Source organism: Epinephelus fuscoguttatus, linkage group LG17 (assembly GCF_011397635.1).
Source record: "Epinephelus fuscoguttatus linkage group LG17, E.fuscoguttatus.final_Chr_v1".
Taxonomy (NCBI): Eukaryota; Metazoa; Chordata; class Actinopteri; order Perciformes; family Serranidae; genus Epinephelus; species Epinephelus fuscoguttatus.
This window is the reverse complement of record NC_064768.1, coordinates 13,872,822-13,893,779: the sequence shown is the minus strand read 5'-3', so window position 1 is coordinate 13,893,779 and position 20,958 is coordinate 13,872,822. Positions and strand designations below refer to the sequence as shown.

At 38.9% G+C, this 20,958-nt stretch overlaps 1 protein-coding gene across 3 annotated transcripts; it reads left to right on the top strand.

Moving 5' to 3' along the window:
- Positions 1–475: 475 nt before the first annotated feature.
- LOC125905115 (sialin-like) lies at positions 476–19,664 on the top strand. Of its 3 annotated transcripts, XM_049602987.1 has the most exons (12): positions 476–911; positions 5,407–5,542; positions 5,985–6,141; positions 7,655–7,872; positions 8,686–8,919; positions 9,372–9,546; positions 10,808–10,926; positions 13,638–13,799; positions 14,428–14,560; positions 16,031–16,178; positions 16,610–16,700; positions 18,347–19,664. In XM_049602987.1, exons 3-12 carry the CDS (start codon positions 6,057–6,059, stop codon positions 18,512–18,514), a joined length of 1,533 nt encoding a protein of 510 aa, XP_049458944.1. In that variant the 5' UTR covers positions 476–911; positions 5,407–5,542; positions 5,985–6,056; the 3' UTR covers positions 18,515–19,664. The 3 variants fall into 3 exon arrangements, with proteins under 3 accessions (XP_049458944.1, XP_049458943.1, XP_049458942.1); XM_049602986.1 differs by lacking the exon at positions 5,407–5,542 and having other exon boundaries at positions 477–911; positions 5,988–6,141; XM_049602985.1 differs by lacking the exon at positions 5,407–5,542 and having other exon boundaries at positions 478–911.
- Positions 19,665–20,958: the final 1,294 nt, after the last annotated feature.

Below are 20,958 nucleotides of genomic sequence, written 5' to 3'. Positions count from 1 at the left end.
TCCTGAATGGAATTGGTTCAAGAACCAGAGCTTATTTGGTGGAGAATGGGTAAAACTGAGGCAAAAAAACAACAACATAATTCCAAGATCTTTCTCTTTTACTGAACTAGTCATATTGAGGTGATGTGTCTTTTGCTGCTGCACCCAGATGTCACAAAAGTTTAGTTGTTGCAGCTTCCTGTGTGCCATCATGACCTAAAATGTACAAAAGTGAGGAGATCAGCATTGCCTAAAGTCTACTAGTACAACCCCACACACCCCAAAATACCACATAGCCTTCACATTTATGTCATGTAACTGTTGGACTCTATTTTGTCTTTTTTTTTTTATCACCAACACAAAGCTCTAAATGCTGTTTAAATAGAAGGATGTGATGTTAAATGCTAAAACTTTTAATTTTAACTAATTTTATTAGCCTAAGAACACCAAAATTTAAGAACTCTAAAATATACTAGAACCAGCTATATAAAAGACATGTGTTATAGGTATTTGGAAAAATAAGTACTTCTGAGCGTGAGTGAAAATAACTTTTGATGTTTCATAGTTTTAGTTTATTGTTAGTTCTTTTGAAAACTAACATGAAGCTCGAGACACAAACCGAGAGAGGAGGGCGGACAGCCGTTGGTCATGTGCTATGACGTCACACCCGTAGTACGGATTTGTAAAACATACAAGCTAGCTTCACGGGACAGCCTGAAAGGAGGCGCAGCTGCTCCAGTGTTTTATAGATCTGCGTTTCCTCAAAGTAACGCTCACATGACTGTTTTTCTCTGGTCGTGAAAACAGCTACACAGCTCAGTTGTTGTCTCGCCGGCTGTGTTATAGGCACGACATGACCCGGTTTATGTTTTATATTCTTTTACGTTCAAGCTGCCTTAATCAAAAATCTCTGGTGTAAAACCCTTCACAAGGTAAGGTGACAAAATATTCATACATGTTGACGTCAAACAGGCATAAGTTACACAGGTTATAGCAAGTTAACGAACAAGCTAAGCTACTGTAAACTAGCAAGTTCAGGTTAACTTAAATTCTTTTATGTATTAATGTAATGTAACATTTACAGACCTGTCTAAAAGGTTTTTGTTGTATACGTTATCTGTATATGTCTGATACTTGGCACATAACAGAAACTGAGACATTTTCAAATAATGAAGGACTTTAGTGTTTTAAGCTAGCTTAAAATCTACTACTACTACTACTACTACTAATAATGATATAGTGTTTGGTATTTCACACAGTACAAGTCGCTGCCCTCGTTATTTCATGTTATTTTTCTGTCATTTATAGAAAAAGACATTGCTCCACTTGAATTTCCACTTGTTTAATTAGTTGTCAATTTACATTTTACATTATTTAGCCATGTACGACAATGCTGTAGTATCCTTTAGCACAGTCAGGAGCTGATTGACAGAAAATATTCAGCTAAATCAATTTAACTAACCTTACCAAATATCTTCTGGTTAAATCAACTAGAGGCTAAAGAGTACTTATTTGTTTCTGTTTTATGTCATTATAAATTGAATACTATGTTTTTATGCTGTTTGTTTGACAAAATAAACCAATTTAATGACATTACTGTGGGCTGTGGGAACATGTGGTGAGCACTTTTAACTATCTTAAAATCATTTATCAGTGAATTTATAATGATACATTTTATTTGTTGTGGGAAATAGGTTTCCCCTTATTTATTTAAAGATATTTAGGGCTGCTAGACTTGTTCTGGGCTTCTCAATAAGAACTAGCACTGAAAAGTTGCATTCTAGCCTTTCTTGGCTCACCATTGAGCAAAGGATTTTTTCAGCCATGGCCACATTTTTTAGCTGCATTATTAACTTAAAAAAAAGCCAGTATTTTTATTTGAGCAAATAATTTATTGCAATAACACACATAAACACAACACTAGATTTGCCAGCAATGGCCATATAGTGGTTCCCAGTCTAAGGACTAACTCATCGCAAAAAACTGTCATTTACAGAGCCATAATATACTGGAATAGTTTACCTTTCAAAATCTGGCTTATTAAAAATAAATTATCCTTTAAAAAGGACATGCAGAGGCATCTGCTGGCCTGTAGATGAATGTGAAAAGCAGAAGGTATGCTCTGTGTGTGTGTTTACAGTATTGTGTGTTTCTACAAGTTGTGCAATTTTTTCTTTGTCTTTTTGACTTTTAAAAAATATATATATATATTTTCAATATATTGATTATATAGTATTCTACTTTAATGTATGTAGCCTACAGTGTACCCAATTTTGAACTGAAATGACTGAATGTAATTCCTTTTTTTCAATCTTTCTTCTTTATTTTCTGTTTAACTTTCATATAAACATAAGCTTTGTATTTTATAATGTAAATTGATGAAATTGTATGTTTTATATGTAATGTAGTGTAATATATTGTATGTAAGGTGTGGACTCCAGGAAAACTAGCTGATTGCCAAGGCATTCAGCTAATGGGGATCCTTAAAATAAACAAAATAAATAAATATCATGGGGCGACTTAGTGGATAGAGCAGGCGCCCCATGTACAAGGCTGTTGCCGCAGGGGCCTGGGCTCGACTCCAGCCTATGGCCATTTCCTGCATGTCACTCCCCTTCTCTCTCCCCCTTCACACTTGTCTGTCCTGTCAATTAAAGGCTAAAAAATGCCCCAAAAATATGTTTAAAAAAAAAAAAAGATATCACTGTTAACATTAATTCTTACACTTTGCTCTCACATTGCTTATTTGAAAATGAGTTTTCAATTTCAGTCCAAACAGGTTTAATAAGAAAAGACGTGTCACAGTATATTTTAATAATATATAACACACATTACACAATACAGTAATTGTTTTAGGAAAAAAAAGAAGTGAATTGGGCTGTTTTTCTGATGATCTCATGATAGGCTCACACACATAGTTGCACAGACACTCACTTGCTGACACAGGTCACATGGTGATGGCAAAAAGTAAATGCTTTGTCAATGGACTGTCATGGATGCAACACAGCACAATGTATCAGTGGTGCACAATGTGTTCATGTGGTCTTTTTGATGATATTGATGTGCCAACACGCATTTCAAAGAAGCTTTTCAAGGATCAACCCATGCAAAACATTTGCAAAAGTAATCGTGCTGCAATAATTAGTCACCTAATTGATAAGTCGAAGGATGGAGATCTAAGTGCAACAGGTCTGATAGTACTAAGTAATATTCTGAGCATTGTGATAGACATTTTTCTCTTTTTTGTTTGATGTTAGACCCAACAGTTAAATACCATCAGAAGATAAACTGATAATGAAAATAATCATTAGTTGCAGCCCTCAGAAACAAAGACATTATTGTGGTAAAAACGATTTAAGCCAAACTCTGTTCATTTTACACAAACTGCCCACACTTGTGACAAACAGAGCTGGTTGAAAATGGCCAAAGTAGTACATGTCTATTCTGCAGATTCTGTTCTCAATTAAGCGATACTAATTTGGTCAATAAGATGATTCTGAAGACCCAAATGACGTCTTCAAGTTACACATTTTCGGTGATTGGAGGTTCAAAACTCAAAGATAAGCTATTTAAAATCACATACAAGAGAGATACTTTGCAAATCGGCACGTTCAGAAAGTTAAATTTGATCAATGAGTGATTGAAACATTCAGTCGATTATCAGAATAAAATCAACTTAATTGATTTATTTACTGAATGTTTTTTAAAAGGATTTATTTTCCAAGAAGTATCTTTCTCATTTGTTTTACTTTCTTTTTCACAATTTGACAAATGTTCAGTAAGTGTCAGTGTGTGCACGGGAAAGTACAAACTGGAAAAACTGGCTGTGTGAGAAAGCATCTGTGGCTCTTCATTACTGAGTGGCTAGTTTCTAGTGTCAGTGACACTGAGTCAAATAAGGTGTGTATTGCAGAAACACATCCTGAAATCTACTTTTAATTGCACTCTTAATGGGACAGTTCACCACTAAATCAAAAGGACATTTTTCTTTTTTTGGGGGTGAAATGTCCCTTTAAGGCAGTGTCACTCCAGTGTTTGTCTGGTATGTGCTGACCAACACATTTTTGTACAGGTGCTTCAAAGCAAGCATGATCAGGATTAGTTAAGATCAAAGTTTTAGGTGGTTGATACATTCCTCAGACAAAAGGAAGACGTAACCTACTGATATTGACTGGACAGATTAACTGTAGTGATAATTTCAGGGTCATTCACCATCATTTTAACTGTTTATTGATACCTCAGACCAGCTGCTTCAGAGGACCTTTGTGCCCTTTATGTCCTGCTATGTACTCTGATAACACTGTATCTGCTGTCATGAGAAATTATTGACATCTTATGAAACCCAGCTCACCCACCCCAAAACTTTTCAGATCATTCACATCAGGCTACTAACAGGTAGCTTGTGTTTTTCTCAGTTCCTCAATAACAATATTTAGAAGCAGCAACATCACGAGTTGTCACTTTCCTGCCCATCAAAGCTTTCCAGCAGGAAGCGTGACAAGTGAAACTCAGAACAATAACTCAGTTATATTCTGGCCTAAAACCTCTAACCTTCACAGGCAAATTCACTCTTAATGTTTAGAGTTATATCTCCCTGCGTTTTTAGGTCAGCACTGCCACCAAAACTAATTATATCCATTCTGTTGGAGATGCTGCTGATTGTTCTCATCGTTGATCAACCTGTGAATTGTTTCCTTAGTTATTATTTGCTAGAAAATAGTGAAACTATAATCAAGTAAAGATGTCTTTCTTTTTTGAAACTGGTCCAGTGTTGAATGATAGAAAAACAGACTGCAATGTAAACACATCTTCGCACCTTCAATTTACATCCACTGTAAGTGCTTGTGTTTGCCACTGACACGCTCAGATTGTTATAAGTGTCTGACAGCATTATAGAAAGGATCCTTACAGAGTAAGACCTTTTTGTCAAAGAATAAGAACCTTTTTGTTTAACCAGAAACAGCCTGAAATCTCCTTTGGCAAACCCTCCAGACTCCATTTCAATAAACAGTAATTTTATCAGCAAAAAACACACTTTGTCAATATGTAAACAATACTGGGTCTTAATGAATTTTTACTTATGCTTAGTGGTTATAAAACTAAGAAAATACTTAGTTAGTATGCTCAGTATGTTGTAGAGGTATGCTGAGTTTCCTAGGCTCTTATCCACACCTCGTCTGGTATTTCCATTCTTATCTGTTGTTCCCAGTGTTGTCTTTAGTTTGGTCATTTTCATTTTTCAAGCTGGTTTCATAAAACCTTTTAAAAACCACCTTGGTGAGCTTGAAAAGAGACGTATGTCAAGATGACGACAGAGGTGGTTTTCTGAGTTCCTGAAAAGTAGACATTTTAATGAAAGAGGGTTTTACCCAACAATGAGAGCAAACCCAGCCTGTTGTGTTGTACATTACCTTTTCTTGTTCACAGGTTCTAAATCAGTAAAGAGATAAACTCACGCTTCATCATCATCTTCATCACATGTCCTCCTCACACTGCAGTGCATCCACTCTGAGCGTCTGTGACCCTTGTCAGTTGGCGCAGTGTTGGGGATCAGTACCTACATGTAATCTAACTTCTAGTTTTACTACAGTTTGCACATCATACATATCACATGTGGCCCTCATGTGATACATTTTTTTGCCAAGTATTTTGAACTACTCTATTTAAGTAGCTTTAGTTAACCAAACTAGATTTCTCCAGAAGGTAGCTTTGCTGTAGTTAAACTTTCTCCAGTGTGAAGTAATTGATAGCTTTCAAAGCTATTCTTTCAAAGGGGCTTCCTCAACACTGAGTGGAAGTCTGGCGAAACTCCCAACAATTTGTGAAATCAGGAAGTGTCATTGTGTGTGTTTTTGTATATCAGTGTTTTCAAGCTTTTTATCATAATCTGCTGATGTGTTGTGCCACTTGACTCGTCTTCTTGTACTAACTTGTCTGTCACATGTTAATGTAACATCCTCTGTTCATGTTTTTCTGACTTCTGATTTCAACCTTTGTCCATCCAGCAGGTTTCCTGGACACCATGGCTCAGTGACATAATTTCACAGACTTGATATTTCCCGGGTCAGCCGGGTGCCATGCCTTTACCAAATGGCTACTCCATCAACTCAGCCCTTTCGGAGGAGCGCGAGGACAGTGAGCCCCTTATCGAGAATGATGCAGGTGTGTTTATCTTTGTTATTTTAAGATTTTGGATTTGCATCATGCTAAAACTCTCAAGACAAGTAGTGTCAGCTGTATTTATACTTAAAAACTGCAACTGACAGTTATTTTGATGATCCGTTTTATATTTCATGTGGTTTAAAGTGTTTAGTAGAATAGGAGACGGAGCAGAGAAGGGATTTCTGGTCACCTGCTTTCTAGCAACACTTGTATTATAAACACTTTACTGTCAGATCAGCGTGTTTCAGCTTGTGACCAGTGACCCATTTAAGACCACAAGCTGGAAAAAGCTGGTCCAACAATAAAGTTGCTCTTTAAAGTTAATTTTTAAAAGAGTAGTTAATTGGGTCTCTACTCACAAGATGCTTATTTTGTACTTAAAAGACAATATTAGGTTATTATATAAAATGTTCCTTTTTAATATAATTACCAATTCTGCCTTTTAGTAACATTTCATTTGCGTCTTTTAGTAATATTTTAAATGTAACTGGAGAGGAGTTGGCATTACACAATAGCTCCTCAGCTCCTCAGAGGCTTTTTAAATTATGTTATGTTATTTACTTATTAACCCAATCTAATGCAATTATCTCTTGTGCTGTTAAACAAAAGGGTGATCACCTATCTGGAAACTTTGCTGAATATTTAGAGTAAGAGGAGTAGAGTGAGAGTGGATATCAGTTTAACACTGACAGTTGATCAAGTAGAATTAATTTTGTTATTAGTAAAGCAATCTGAAATAAGTTAATTAAAATAATTCATTTTAAAAATTGCATTAGTTTAGTGTCCTTATCTTCGAAAACGTGTTTCTGCGTGACGTCAGCTTTTCATCAGCATTTTTTCTGATTTGAGACACTGTTTCTCTAATTAAATGTGCTTTTGATTAATTTATTTAGCTGAAGAAGAAGTAGTTATTTAAAAAAGTAGGACAACTTTCTCAACCCATAAACAACACTCAAAGGTACAGTGTGTAAGATTTAAGGTGATGTAGTGGCATCCAGTGGTGAGGATTGCAGATTGCAACCAGCTGAAGCATCTCCCAGTTAGAATTCCTGGTACAAACACTTAATAAAGCAGTGTAATGGCAAAATATCAGTGTTTTTCCAATGCTGCTTGTAGTGGAGGGGATTTTAACTATGGTGGCTGACATGAAAATGCAAATGACCCTATTTAGAGTTCGTTTGGTTTGTCCATTCTGAGCTACTGCAGAAACATTGCAGTGCAACATAGCATCTTCTCATCATCTCCGTAGACGAGGACCCGCTCCCTAGTATGTAGATATAAATGGCTCATTCTGAAGTTATAAAAACACAACAATTCTTATTTTCAGGTGATCATACACTAAAGAATACATACTTGTTATATTATATACCATTTCTGCCAATGTATCCCCTTAATCCTACACACTAGACCTTTAATTCTGACGTTAATCTGAAACATTTGAAATGATATTCACAATGACTCCATGCTCTCAGTCCAGACTGCATGTTAAAATCATTGTATTCTATGTGAACAGTTCCTCCTGTGTGCTGCTCGGCTCGCCTCAACCTGGCCTTCCTGATGTTCTTGGGGTTCTCCATGGTCTACGGTCTTCGTGTCAACCTGAGTGTTGCCATGGTAGCCATGGTGAATACCACTGATTCCAAACCAGCCCAGAACACCTCCATCACCTCTGCCTGTCCCCTGCCAGCAGGGACAGAAAACAGCAGCAACACTTTCCTACAACCTGAGGGGGTAATGTCTTAAACAAGTTACAACTTGTGTGTAGTTTGGAATGAAATACTTTTGATAGGGCACCTGCTGCAAGATAACATGCAGTACGTAGATTTGTGTCTTTGAATTAAGTAAGTCTAAGGGTGTTTTCACACTTGGTCCTTTTTAAAGGAACCGAACTCAGTCCTCTTAAAGTGGACCAAAAAGTGGACAGACAGAAAGGGGACTCAGTTCTTCTTGCATTCACATTGTCAGTTCATTTGAAAGAGGACTCTCTGGTCCACTTCAGCTCTGATTGGTCCTCTTTCTGTTCACACTGTAGCCTATGTATAATTTATACTGATATAGTTTTGTTTTTACTTTGACTTGGCACTGCAGTGCGGTTATGAACTTCAAATTGGAGGAAAACCTTAACGTTTTACATTCCATCTCAGGCCCTTTGCTGCATGTCATCCCCTCTCTTACTTCCCATTTCATGCTAGACTTTACTATCTAATAAAGGCAAAAGTGCTAAAAATTACTGGTTTGACTGGAAAATTCCAGTCCAGATTTTTCCTTATATGAATGTTGCCTGAGACAGATCTCAATCCTATCTGCTTTCACCCTATTTACTAGGGATGCACCAATTTATCGGCAGAATATTGGTATCGGCCCAGAATCTCACAGTGGGTGCATCCCTGCTATTTACACGTTTGTGATGAAGACAGACTGTATACAACCTCTATTGCCTTCGCTAAGTGGTGAAAACTCATCTAAAATCAGATGTAAGTAAGAGTAGGTAACCTGAATTCCTGTTACCATAAACACTTCCCACTCTCTGTCCTCTTGTACCAGGTCCCCCAGTATCCTTGGGACTCGGAGACTCAGGGCTGGCTGCTGGGAGCCTTCTTCTTCGGGTACCTGTGCACACAGATCCCGGGGGGATACCTGTCCGGTCACTACGGGGGGACCATCTTCCTGGGTTTGGGTGTGCTGGGCACTGCTGCCCTCACGCTGCTCACCCCTCTGGCTGCCCAGATGGGGTCGTATTGGCTGTTTGCACTGCGAGCGTTGGAGGGCTTTGGAGAGGTAAGTTGAGCAGGACACAGGAGGCCGCTGTGTGTACAGTCAGTTTCACGACTTAGTACTTCTAGTTTACAATGAAGAACCTTTTAAGGATGAATTTAACAACAATAATGGAGTAGTAGACATTTATTTGCTGATACATCTGGCAGATATTGTTTTTCAGTAAAATTGACTGGTCTGCATGCTCCACATGTTATCATAAGTGTGCTCTGCAATGTGGGACTTGCACAGGTCTGGTCTTGATCCTGGCTTGGTCTCAGCCCCTCAAGTCTTGGTCTTGTCTCAGTCTTGATACACTCTGGTCTTGGTCATAACTTGGTCTTGGTTTAGGTGGTCTTGACTGCAGCACTGCAACACATCCACATTATTTATTAATAAGAACAGTGATTGCGTCTTGCTGTTTGCCACACTTGTCTCACTCTCATCTCACTGCCTGTCTCTCCATGTTTCTTCAGGGTGTGACGTTCCCAGCCATGATGTCCATGTGGGCTCGGTGGGCTCCTCCTCTGGAGCGCTCTCGCCTTATGTCCCTGTCGGGATCTGGGAGCAGCTTTGGGGCCTTTGTGGCTCTGCCACTCACCGGCTACATCTGCCAAACCTTAGGCTGGCCTGCTGTCTTCTATATCTGTGGTGAGGGAGGGAAACACCCAAGTACAATCACATATTCACATATAAAGCATGACATACCTCAGTCTCTCACAGGAAAGATGCCAGGGTGGTAGATGCTGCACAACAATAAGAAACTTGAATTTGCAGAACATAAATTCCCTCTCTGATATAAATGAATAATAAATGTGATTAAATAATAGTTGCTGCTGAATGAGACACAAAGAAAACAGTTGCAATAATTAGGAGAATACTAAGGCCACACAAAAACAGTGGTGGAAGAGGGACTTTACTTCAGTTTCAAGTAGTTTACTGTTGCATGTAGGGGTAGGGTAAAAAAATGTATTCATAGATGCATCGCAATGTGGATGCAGACGATTCTGCATCGATTTACAAATGTCAATGAATGTAAATATTTGTTCATAACATAATGTTGAAGGAACAAAAGAGGTGGAACTAAACTGCAAAGACAGTCTGCAGCGTGGACAAGCTAAAGTTACTAATTTATTGTCACAAAAGTCAGCTTTTGCAAGCTTGTTTTAAGTTAATGTCTGGCTGACCAACACACTTTGCAGCATTAACCAGAAGAAAATGACTCTCTGCTCAATCTGTTTTACCTTAAAAAACCCGTGCCTGGCCTGCCTAGTGTCTCTAACAAAGAAAGAGGCTGCTCACAGCTTCTCTGCTGGCATAATGTAAATAACAACACAGCGGCTGAGGCAGAGCAGTCCCCCTCCCCCTCATGTTATTCTTATACACACAGGAGACTGTAAGGTGCTTTCAGATCAATCCATTCATTCATTAATGCAGTTAACTTATTAAAATAAAAAGGATGCATACCAAATATTATTAAATAAAAGGTGAATTGCATACTGTTTCAGGGGAAATATTACAGTAGGCTGTGCAAACACTGGACCCTACGTAGGCATGTGTACATCGTTACCCTCTAAATTGTTATCAAATCATGAGGTGCCTGGAGATTCCCACCCCTAGTTGCATGACATGAACAATTTAAGGTTTTTATCTTACTTTACCTACCTTATATTATAGCTTTATTTCTGTTTGCATTCTGACAGGAATAAAATTACTTTTATGCTGACTGGGTTTTTAAAATAATGTAAACTTCTTGATGCAAGATACATTTGGAGCAGTTTGATTTCATTATCGCGTCAGGCATTCACTTTTAACTCTGAATACCACACCTTTCCTTTAATTATTCACTTTCATATACAATAAAAGCTTCTCTCGGTCGGTTTGTCTGTCTATCTGTCTGTCTGTCTTTCAGGGGGTGCTGGTTGCCTCTGGGCCGTCTTTTGGTTTATTTTTGTATCCGATGACCCTCGCACTCATCGTCAAATCAGCAAAGAGGAGAGAGATTACATCATAAACTCCATCGGACCTCAGGTGCACATTAAACATTAACCATCACCTAATTTACAGTGACGTGTATTGTTGTATTGCAGCTCCTCTTTATTGACAAGATAAAGAAATTATTAATATAAATACATTAAACAGCAAATTATTATTCTAAGTCCACTCCTACAGTTTCCCTGTATCACCAGTTTGTATGGAAGCTGCCAAGAAGGTGATTTATGCGGCTGTTTTTTAGCCAAACTGTATGTCAGAAAGGGAGTTTTACAAGTATTGAAACTGACGCCGCATTTTATTAGCAGTTCCTCTTCCCCTTATTCATTTACAGCCCTTCATATTACTTAACAGCTTACGTAGCACAGAAGCCACTGAGGAAGCAGAAGGAGAGGGAGGTGCAAGGATTGAAATTGAATGCATTTGCCCTTATTTCAGCCCAGTGACCATGGATCAACCACCAGCTGAAGCCTTAGCACTTTACTGCATTTTACTAATCATCAGATATACCTGCAGACTCGATTATTTCTATGAGGCGAAGGTGTCTTCTGTTGATAGTTGTAATACTTTGGCAAGCAGACGGTAATTTCTGTTTGTGAGCCATATCACTAACATTCATTCATCTTCTAACCGCTTCATCCTCTTGAGGGTTGCGGGGGGGTTGGAGCCTATCTCAGCTGACATCGGGTGAGAGGTAGGGTACACCCTGGACAGGTCGCCAGACTATCGCAGGGCTGACACATAAGAGACAAACAACCATTCACACTCACATTCACACCTACGGACAATTTAGAGTTATCAATTAACCTAGTCGGGGCGGCACGGTGGTGTGGTGGTTAGCACTCTCGCCTCACAGCAAGAGGGTTGCCGGTTCGATCCCGGGCGTGGGAGCCCTTCTGTGTGGAGTTTGCATGTTCTCCCCGTGTCAGCGTGGGTTCTCTCCGGGCACTCCGGCTTCCTCCCACAGTCCAAAGACATGCAGACTGGGGACTAGGTTAATTGGTAACTCTAAATTGGCCGTAGGTGTGAATGTGAGCGTGAATGGTTGTTTGTCTCTATGTGTCAGCCCTGCGATAGTCTGGCGACCTGTTCAGGGTGTACCCCGCCTCTCGCCCAATGTAGCTGGGATAGGCTCCAGCCCCCCCGCGACCCTCAAGAGGATGAAGCGGTTAGAAGATGAATGAATGAATGAATTAACCTAGTCCCCAATCTGCATGTCTTTGGACTGTGGGAGGAAGCCGGAGTGCCCGGAGAGAACCCACGCTGACACGGGGAGAACATGCAGACTCTGCACAGAAGGGCTCCCACGCCCGGGATCGAACTGGCAACCCTCTTGCTGTGAGGCAAGAGTGCTAACCACCACACCACCGTGCCGCCCCATATCACTAACATATCAATAATAATAACTATTATTGCTACTGGTTTATGATACTGGTTTCCATGCATTTACATAATGTTGGGGATAAAGAAATCACACAAGCTGAATAGTATGACAATCTAAGTAAATAATAACTGCAATTAGTTATATTACAGGTTTTTTTTTTTTTAATAAAATATCAAGCTATCATTGAGATTGACCTAAGAAACTTCGATAGACGATAGAAAGACGATAAACAGATGCCTGCCATATGATATTGCTCTATTTTATATCAACTGACATGCATTTGAGCTCACCCAAGAATTTCTGTCAGGCCGAGTGCACCTACGGAGCAGACACCAGCCCTTAATTCCTAGCAGTGTCTGCTGTAACCCTCCACCATCACAGCTCCAGTTACATTACACGTGTCATACCCCATAGCTCTCATGGAGCCTTGATCAAATGCAGAACTGCAATGGATTGTGGGTAGTATACACCTCTGGAGTGACCATTGTGTTGATCTCACTGTGTTCACTTCAGTTTTTCAAACAAATGAAACAACACTTATCATGGCAGCGGGGATTTCCCTTGAGGGCAGGTGCCAAGGGGAAGTAAACAAGGACATGTTGGACGAGAACTGAAACACAGCCAGTGTTATCCCTCACACCTTGACTCCATTTTGGAGATTTTTCTGCTTTCATTGAAAAGCTGTTCTTAAATAACTCCTCAAACGTCCTGTTTTCCATAATGTTCCCTTATTTTCTTACTTTCTCTTCCCCTCAGCTGTCCTTTTGTTGTTTAGCTGTCTTGATGCCAACAAGTCAATATGCCTTTAAATGGGAACATCTGACAGAATTGCCTTTTCTTTCTTAAAGGTATTCTGTGCAGGAAATATTGGCTGCTGTTTGTAAACAGTATCGCCAGGGGAAGTGAAAGCCAACCCCACGTTTGCTATATTTGTCATTTTTCTGCACAGTTTCGGGATTTTCATAGCTTTCTCTTGAATGCGTGCTGCTCACGGCCTAACACCTGGTCGGTTACCTTTATGTAAAGTCTGATCTCACCTGCATGCAGTGCCCACGAGTGTCCTGAACACAGCCAAATAAGTAGAAAATAAGAAAACACAGGCAGAGGGCAGAGTCTCTGCAAATAAATATGCCACCACACTTCTAGTGGGTCATTAATAATAATTGAGAGGGATTATTTCTCTGTGTGAGACTATAAATTGTTTTCTTTTAGGAAAATCCTGCATAATATACATTTATATCCTTCCTCTTTCTAATACCTGATCTTGTTTACTGTTTCATAATTTCAGTGATGAAAAGGAATTATTAGGGGTGTTTTTCGTTATATATGTGTTGTGTTTTCTCAAGATTTTGTCATCTATCTGCAGGGTACAGGTCATGGCTGGTCCGTGCCCCTTCTATCCATGCTGCTGTCGGTTCCTCTGTGGGCCATCATCATCACCCAGATGTGTTCAAACTGGTCCTACTACACCCTGCTCACCTCCCTGCCTACCTACATGAACGTCATCATGCACTTTGACCTTAAATCAGTGAGGTTTTGATTTATTTGTTCCTCCATTTCATGTTAAAAAATGATGATAATCAGTGATCATACATAATGATAGAAAATAAATGATAATTATAATTGATGTACATCTCCATACTTTATAATAAAGGCAAAAAATCTAAAAAAAAAAATAGCAACATACATGAAGGTGTATGTAGGTGAAGCGGCATCACAAAGTCATTATTCTGTTATTAAATGATGCTAGCTGTTTTATGTCACTCAACCCAGTTTAAAACAGACCTGGAACAAAATTTCTGCTAAGTAATTATATTTTAATTTGCTTTTCACATATGGCTTTTTGAGCCTTAGAGGTGCTGATAGGCAGTTTTTTTTATACAGAGCCAGGCTAGCTGTTAACCCCTGTTTCCAGTCTTTATGCTAAGCTAAGCTAACTAGCTGCTGTTTCGTGTTTACTGTACAGACATGAGAGAGGCATCAGTCTTCTCATCTAGGTCTTGAGAAGGACATTAAGCATGTCAAACATTAGTCTTTACCAAGATGTCATGACAGGGCATTATAATATACTTACTTAGATATAATTTAAAACTGGAGGAAAATGAGCAACATGTATTTACAAAATCCTTTGAATACAACTCTCTCTCTCTGTCCAGAATGGTTTCCTCTCCGCTCTGCCGTACCTTGGGGGCTGGTTGTTCTCAACACTGTCAGGTGTCGTAGCTGACAGTCTCATCGAGAGGAGGGTGTTCAGCGTCACTGTCGTACGCAAGCTCTTCACAGTTGCAGGTAAAAACAACTTTTCCCCTCAGAGCCGTTTCATTTATATCTCTTCCGTACACCTGTGCTGCATGTGTCAGGCTGAGTGTCACAAGGCAATGGATACAGGTGTGGAGGAAGTTAAGGACTCCGAGAAGTTGTTTACATCTGACAGTTTGACTTCATTTTCTGCCTGTTTTCTGCTTATGACATTATCTTTTTTGGCTCTGGCACAACGTGTGCACCTCCACTTCTGATGAAATGTGCAGATTTGTGTCCCTTTTTATTGAAACCCACACTGATCACTTAATATGGATATGAAAACACTTAAAGGTGCATTCATTCATTTTTTTCCATAACAACTTATCCTGTTAGGGGTCGCGGGGGTGCTGGAGCTTATCCCAGCTGACATTGGGCGAGAGGCAGGGTACACCCTGGACAGGTCGCCAGACTATCGCAGGGCTAACACATAGAGACAAACAACCATTCATGCTCACATTCACACCTACGGCCAATTTAGAGTCACAAATTAACCTGACGTGCATGTCTTAAGATTGTGGGAGGAAGCTGGAGAACCTGGAGAAAACCCACGCTGACAAAAGGAGAACATGCAAACTCTGCACAGGGGGGCTCCACCGCCCCAGGTTCGAACCCTCCATTGCAGGTTCTAACAAGGGGTTTAAAAGTCCCTGTGAAGCCCGTAGTCAACCTTTCATTTAAGATGTAATAGCGTGCTGCAGGGATGATGTTTTTTCTGTAGTCAACATGGAAGTTAGCATAACCCTGGTTCCCTTGACGAAATAAATTTTTCCATTGGCTTTTCGATTATTGATTTTGTTCAGCAAGATAATCTTCACAAATGAACACTAGTTTTCGGATTATTTAAAGAATTCATGTAATTGCTAGAAGTAATAAGCAAACATTAGGCTATAATTGAACTACACCACGGTTACATGACTTTACATCAACACCACAATGAGGCTGTAAAGCTGTGTTTGGTGTGATGACATTCTGTAGACTCATTGCTAACTCATTTCCGGATTTTAGGACTAATTCCTGGCATACTTAATATGTTGGAGTGAGGAGGCAAAACAATGAAAACACATTACTGTCCAAATACACATGTACAGACTGTACTGTAGAATATGGAAATATTTACTTTTTTACTCAAATCCAAAAATGTAGGTACTTTTGAATAGTTAGGTTTAAGCTTCATTGTCATTAAATAAGACAGGATTGCACTATGATATACAGTCATTGCCCCTTTCACACTTCACAATGATTTCAAATAGAGTAATGCTGCCCTCATCTGGTTTAGATTAAGTATTGAAAGATGACACAAATACCCAGATATACACTCACTGACCAACCTGTTATATGTTTCACCCATTTTCACAAGTTAATACCTAAAAACACAAAGAGAACCAGTAATACCTGTGATGGTTTCTCAAAGTGCACTGCTATTTCCTTCTTTTTTTAACATCGTCCTCCTCTCTGCAGGTCTATTGCCACCCTCAGCTCTCCTCGTGGGTGTGAGTTACGCTGGCTGCAGCCACATCCTCACTGTCACCCTCCTCACACTCTCCAGCACCCTAGGAGGGATCACTGCCTCTGGAGTCTATATGAACCAAATAGACATCGCTCCGCGGTGGGTGTAATCAACCACACTCCTTCACCCTAATCATAAATTCAGTCATTTTTTAGGCTTAGGGCTAAGGTTGAATGTGGCCATTTCAGTTTCTTCAGAAGGCGAGCATGACATCTTCAAATTTTCAAAACCCCAAATTATTCAGTTTACAAAGATATAAAACAGAGAAAAACATCAAATTGAGAGCTAAAAACAGAGATTGTTTTTTTCTTTATTTGTTGAGATAACTAATTATCAGAATTTATTTCCTGTTGATCAACCAAGTGTTTCAGTCCTGACGAAAACTTAGATGTATTAATAACCTAATGATGCTGTTCCTTCTGACTCAAATGTTCATGTGTTATCCACTAAATTAAATGTAGTAACTGTATTCTGACTTCATAGAAAGTAGTACATTTTAGGGTGATAACTTCTCGCGCTCTCTCCTTCAGGTACGCTGGATTTCTTTTGGGAATCACTAACACATTTGGGACCATTCCTGGAGTCTTGGCACCCATAGCTACGGGATACTTTACTGAGGATGTAAGTCAGTGGGGACTTCACTGAGGATTTGTCTGGTCTGTGTGTGTGTGTGTGTGTGTGTGTGTGTGTGTGTGTGTGTGTGTGTGTGCGTGCGTGCGTGTGCATGCGTGCGTGCATGTGTGTAATATACTATTTTTATATTTTTACTCAAAGGTATAGCGTTTTTCAGCACTATGTCTCTTAAGCCTCATTTCCGCCAAACAGTCCAGTTTAGTTCAGTTTGTTAGAGGTTATTTTTCCGTTTCCATTGTGAAAACTTTTGGATGGTACCAATAGACATGAAAAGGTCTATGGTTGACCCTTATTACAGGTATTGTGAAATGGTACAGTCCAGCTGACATGGGTCAGGTACACGTTGCGCAGAACTCACAAGAGCCACTTAGGTAAATACGTGAGGCGGACTGCTGCCTGATTAGCTGAGTCAGGATGTCTCACCAAAAGTCAGGAAGTCCTGAAGTAAAAGTCAGGGTGCAGAGGGAACAGGAAAGTGAAAGGAGCAGAGAGGTGATGGATAAATGTCTGACAAAATAGAACGTGAAGAAGATCCAAGTGTGACAGGTGACGCTGAAGGTGAGAGGTGAGACACACTAATTTGAAATAAAAACTGCTGTATCAGGCTCAGTTTAAAAGCTATGGTGAAAACACGGGTATCATATTAAACAAGAGGATCTAAAGCATCCATTGGTACCAACCATGTTATTGTATCTTGTCAAAAAGGGGCCCTAATGATGCTCCAAAGTTAAGCTAAATTTTGACAAGGGAAAAAGGAACATTGCCTTTTATAAAAATGGTGTAGCCTCTTTAAACATTTCTGCATACAGTGGTCCCTAAACAGTCTTGAAATTGCAAAACTTGGGTTTGAGTGGAAACAGCTGAGCCACATACTTTTTACACTATTTCAGCTCTGCACACATTTTGAGCAATATTTAATTACAGTAGCCCCAAGATAGAATGAATAAATGAAGAAAAAAAATATTTGTTCACCAGTCATTTGATCTTTCGATTTAATACCTTGTAGTAATTTCCTCAATCAATGTTTTATTTTACTTTTCTATAATCATTCATTGGAGGACTTTTTTTGGCCCAGGGCACATATTTGACTACCTCTGCTTTTCAAAACAAGAAAGCAAGGTCTTAACAATTGGTACAAGTAGATACAGAATACACGTGTAAATATGATTAATGGGATTATATTTGCAGGTAGTATAAAAATGTACAGGGGTGTGGATGAGGGGCTACTTTTTAAAAATGTTGTCCCTCCACCCATATTTCCTCATGGCTGGCCTGGTTAGGGCACTCAGTTGATTTATAGAAAAACCCTTCGTAGTATACCTTTAAGTAAAAGATTTGAATACTTCCTCCATCACTGGTAATTTATCTTATCTCTTAATTTCTCTTCTAATTTTTCCCAGTCCTTCAAATGAGGAGCAATTTGGAAAACAACTCTAAACAAAAGACTCTGCAAACAGTCCTCTTTCATCAATTAAATTAGCTTATCTCACCAGAAACTGTCTCTTGTTATTGGCTTTCTCCGACCCTCATATGCAGACACATTTAAAAAGTTATAGTTACAGACGGCACACAACACATACTGTACATGACGCGTCACTGAAGTTATACACCACCTCTTCTTTTTTGGTTGTCAGCACACCCTGGCAGGCTGGAGGAAGGTGTTCTGGGTGGCAGCTGGGATTAATGCCTGTGGCGCTCTCATCTTCACCTTATTTGGCAGCGGGAAGATCCAGCCGTGGGCCCTCACTGAGGAGGAGAGAGCAGAAGCTGAGAAACATAGGAGCAGGTCCATCTCCACATAAAACATACATAGGCAGACAAATACATCAGACAAACAAACAAAGATGGCAAAGACACCACAAACTGATGCATAGATCATAGAAATATATGCAGTACTCACACTTAACAGTTGTGTGAAGAATGTGAGAGGTGTACCTCCAATATTATCAGCCAAGCATAGCGTAACATTCATATCAGTGGACCAGGATAGTTGGATCAAGAATAATTTAAAAGTTTTGGTTTCTGTAGAGATTTTATTAATAATATTTTAAAGTTTGCACACAGGTGAGCATTTAAACTTATTGTACAATAATTCCAGCAAAAAGATGAAACATTACTGAGATGTTTTAAACATCGAAATCTTGATTTAGGCACATTTTCAGAGTAGGTTTTCTAAAGGAACAAAATAACCTCAGCTGGATATTCACTGTCTTTACCAGTCAGCAAGCTCTGTTTGCTGTTGTAGAAGGTCACAAAAACAGTATTTCAATTACAGTTTTTTGTATTAGACTTATTTTTACATTATAACCAGTGATTAGTGCATTACATGGACTACACAACAGCTCAGGTTAGACCAAAACAAATCAGTTTGTATGATCTCTTTTTGTATGTTTTTATGTTTTTCTTGAACTGTGAACAAGATGGGAAGTATGTTTGTATGTATGAACCAAGCGTAGGATTTTTGAAGTGTTATTAACCACCTGAACATTGGCTGCTTTACTTACATCTGTGTCTGTTTTCTGACCACTTGTGGACTGTCCAGCTGGACCAAAATAAGGAAGCACTTTTCTCATACAAAAATACACCAAAAGCCTTACATTTGATGACAGTTTTTTTTATGAAATCAGCTTTCCAGATGTTTTTTATTCACTTCCATGGATTTTAATATTTTTTAAGTGCCATGAGCCATGAGAACTATTTGGATTTGCAGTGTTTTTAATCTAACATCATCTCTTCAACTACAGTAATTATTATTTTATAGAAAGCAGAAGTGCATTGTGATTGTAAAGCTATGATGTTTTAAAATGGATGCAATAACTCATTTACCTTCTCCATGCAGTGAAAATGTGTGAGGTTGTTAAAAATATGTTAAATGTGTTTTACCTAATGTTTTTTCATGAAAACAATCAAGTTTGTTTTATTAAGGAAAAAACTAAAATCTGTGGCATCTGATTGGAGTCTCTCTCTCTCTCTTTGTGTTTGTTGTTGTAGATCGTTGTAAACTTACTGTCAATTATAATTAACACAGGAAATGTGTGTGTGCATGACGCTCAGATCAACAGGCAGCTCATACCACTTTTCCACCAACTTGGAACTGGTTGTGTTCCAGTTCCTGCATCTAATTTTGAACCGTTCACAGCATTTTGACCAAAATTAAGTTGGTGCAGAACCCGGAAAGTATGTTTCCAGCTGGAACCTAATTAGCAGGTTTTCCTTAACCTGGAGTGCTAACTGTGATGACATCAGTGGGCGTGTCATATTGTACAGATTGGAAAGAGTGGATGGAGAAGGCAACAATGGACAAGTCAAGTGAGAAATTGACAGAAAAAAGGAGAGTGCAGTGGTCTCAATAATAGTTGGTCTATGCCTTGTCTTCGGATAAAAACATACATATGTAATAACAGAACAGAAGCTCACAGGTGCACTTAAAAATAAAGTGTGTTTCTACAAAGTTGACACGCTATCGAGTCACCTGTGGTCCATTCAGAATGGACCCGCGACCCATATTTAGACCCTGACCTAGCAGTTGGGAACCACTGCCCTAAAGTACCACATGGCCTTCACATTTTATATCATGTAACTGTTGCACTTTATTTTGTCTTTTTTTGTTGACCAACACAAGAATATGATGTTAAATGCTATTATTTTTACTAATTATATTAGCCTAAAAATACCAGAATCAGCTGTATAAAAGTCATGTGTAATAACAGGATGGTACCCCACAAGGACAGGTCCTCAGTGTCTGACATAGTAGCTACGTCTATGGAGACAGATTTGTCTCAATATTTGCTGGAACACATCGACAATCCTTGTGTTAATGTGTAATCTGTAAATATACATGGTCTAATTTTAAAATGCAGAAATTGCATCGTCAGTAGGCGATCAAGTGCTGTCCGAAAATTTTCATTCGAATTGACAGAAACTCTGTGTGTGTAAAATGCAAATCTGCAAGCCTAGAACTGAGATACATAAATGTCTTTTTGATTCACTGATAAAAACTTTATTCACCAATCTCTGTTTGGAAGTTATAAATGTTAGGGAGATATTCACAAATGCTTTTCATTTATTTGTAAATTGATTTAAGGGATTCATAGATTTTTATTTTTGTATCTGTGGAATTTTTGTATTTGCAGAACTGTTACATGTTCTTGCATTTACAAATCGTTTTTGTATTTGTGCAAAGTGTTTTATATTTACAGATTACACATTTACATAATCTATCTCCATATACAGCCCTTAAAAGCAG

Bases quoted from the DNA above. Each gene is read 5' to 3' on its own strand.
- LOC125905115 (XM_049602987.1), top strand. From the start codon at position 6,057: ATGCCTTTACCAAATGGCTACTCCATCAACTCAGCCCTTTCGGAGGAG. The intron at 14,561-16,030 runs GTAAAAACAACT...TCCTCTCTGCAG, and splicing joins CAAGCTCTTCACAGTTGCAG to GTCTATTGCCACCCTCAGCT. The intron at 16,179-16,609 runs GTGGGTGTAATC...TCTCTCCTTCAG, and splicing joins CAAATAGACATCGCTCCGCG to GTACGCTGGATTTCTTTTGG.